The sequence below is a fragment of the Morchella importuna genome (assembly GCF_003444635.1).
Source record: "Morchella importuna strain M04M26 chromosome Unknown Morimp01GS006, whole genome shotgun sequence".
NCBI classification, from domain to species: Eukaryota; Fungi; Ascomycota; class Pezizomycetes; order Pezizales; family Morchellaceae; genus Morchella; species Morchella importuna.
In genome coordinates this window covers 1059553-1061551 of record NW_025763403.1, presented here as the reverse complement: position 1 = coordinate 1061551, position 1999 = coordinate 1059553, and the positions used below count along the sequence as shown (strand labels likewise).

At 50.0% G+C, this 1999-nt stretch overlaps 1 protein-coding gene across 1 annotated transcript; it reads left to right on the top strand.

Moving 5' to 3' along the window:
* Nucleotides 1-653: 653 nt before the first annotated feature.
* On the top strand, nt 654-1577 carry LAJ45_03088 (uncharacterized protein; the record flags this gene model as incomplete). The annotated part of the gene is made up of 3 exons (XM_046112677.1): nt 654-680; nt 869-1374; nt 1427-1577. 3 exons carry the CDS (start codon nt 654-656, stop codon nt 1575-1577), a joined length of 684 nt encoding a protein of 227 aa, XP_045974166.1.
* Nucleotides 1578-1999: the final 422 nt, after the last annotated feature.

Sequence of the window (1999 nt, the reverse complement as noted above, 5' to 3'; positions counted from 1 at the left end):
GAGCAGGAGATCAAAGAAGCAGCAGCAGCAGCAGCACTCTCCATAAATAAATACAAAGAAAAAAACCCTATCCACCACTGTAGTTACACTCTATATCAATGTAGCACCTGCTTCTCCGCAAAATAAACAACCTTGTGTGATCATGCCCACATGAAAAAAACTAGAGTAAGTAAATGCACACACCACCCGCGCATCCCCAGCAGAGCTTTCCCTGTATTTTGACATCCGTGAGCTGCTGCTCCCCTCGAACTCAACGAACGAACGAATGAAGCAGTTCAACCAATATGCATACAACTCTCCCGCAACCCATCGGTTACCCCTTTCATCTATTGGGGAGCATCCGAGAGGCGTTTTTAGTCGCGAAAACTCCCGGCCGTTGCATTGTCCACTTACAGCATGCGGAGCCTCCCGGTCGTACGTATCGTCGTCACCGTCACTCACTGGTTGGAGCTCCGCAGACTGCAACCACAGACAAGACACTCTCACTCTCAACCACCACCCCCCCCGCCTTTCGTGTCTAATCTTCAACACCCAAGTCCCCACCACCCTCACTCCTCGTGTCCGCTCTCGATACCCTTCATCGCAGCTATCGCTTTCGCTGCTTGTACAGAAACCGCTCCTCACGTAGTTAATCGTCCTAACGAGCCCTCACAATGGCCCACGCACTTAGTGATGACCAGGTTAGTAGTCCACAGTAGCTCCCGCATCCACCATCCTCCTCCACAGAGCTCTATCACGAACCCCCCCCCCCTCCTCCCCCACCACACACATAGCTATCTCTCTCATAACCCATCCATCACAAACCCCCCAATATGTAATCTATATATATATAACAAGAAGAACCCCCCCCCCGCTCACATCCACCCAGGTCGCTGGCGAGCTCAAGAAGATGGTAGCCTTCATCAAGCAGGAAGCCCTCGAAAAAGCCCGCGAGATCGAGATCAAGGCCGACGAGGAATTCGCCATTGAAAAGAGCCGTCTCGTGCGTGCCGAGACCGCCGCAATCGACACCCAGTACGAGCGTAAATACAAGCAGGCGTCGCTTTCGCAGCAGATAGCCCAGAGTACCGTGAAGAACAAGACGCGTATCAAGGTTTTGTCGGCCCGTCAGGCCCTGCTGGACGGCATCTTTGAGGACACCAGAGGACAGTTGAAGTCAATTTGTGAGGACCATGGAAGATACGAGGAGGTGTTGACCAACATGGTGTTGGAGGGACTGTTTTTAATGAACGAGCCAAGCGTAGAGCTCAGGTGTAGAAGCTGCGATAATGATATCGTTGGAAGGGCAGTGGAGAAGGCGAAGGAAATATATAAGCAGATGGCTGGGGAGGATATTGCTGTTAATGTTGATCATGACTGGCCGCTAGAGGAATGGTAAGTCCTGCTGTCCCTTTACTATCACCTACTCCACTAATAGTATTTCCAGCCACGGTGGTGTCTGGATCACCGGTAGTAATGGCAAGATCTCAATCGACAACACCCTCGAACAGCGCCTCAAGCTTCTCGAAACCGAAGCCTTGCCATCCATCCGTACCACCATATTCGGGCCCAACCCCAACCGCAGATTCTACGACTAAGCTGCTCGTCTATAACCACACGAGGGGATGTTGCTGTACATCTGTTGACCTTTTTTCCTGCTTCTTCCTCCTACTACTACTTCTTCTGCTGCCATTTTTGCTATAAGAAATTACTCATCATACCTATATTGGAGTTTATCCTTCTTATGCTTTCTTGCTCTGCTCTGCTTTGCTTTTTGCTTTGCCCTTTTTTGCATAGATAGTTGCCTATTCGATCATTTTTCACACTTTTAGCTCTTGCAGGTGTAGATATAAAAAGAACAAAAAAGAGAGAGAGAGACTAAGACAAGACAAGAGAAGATCTGGCTGCCACGCTGCGTCAGCCTTCTTCTACTGGTAGTGTCGTTTCCACTATATGAGGGGCGTGTACGTACGCATGCCCTGTATCTTCGATTCGAGAGCCCTGTAGATCACCCGGTAGC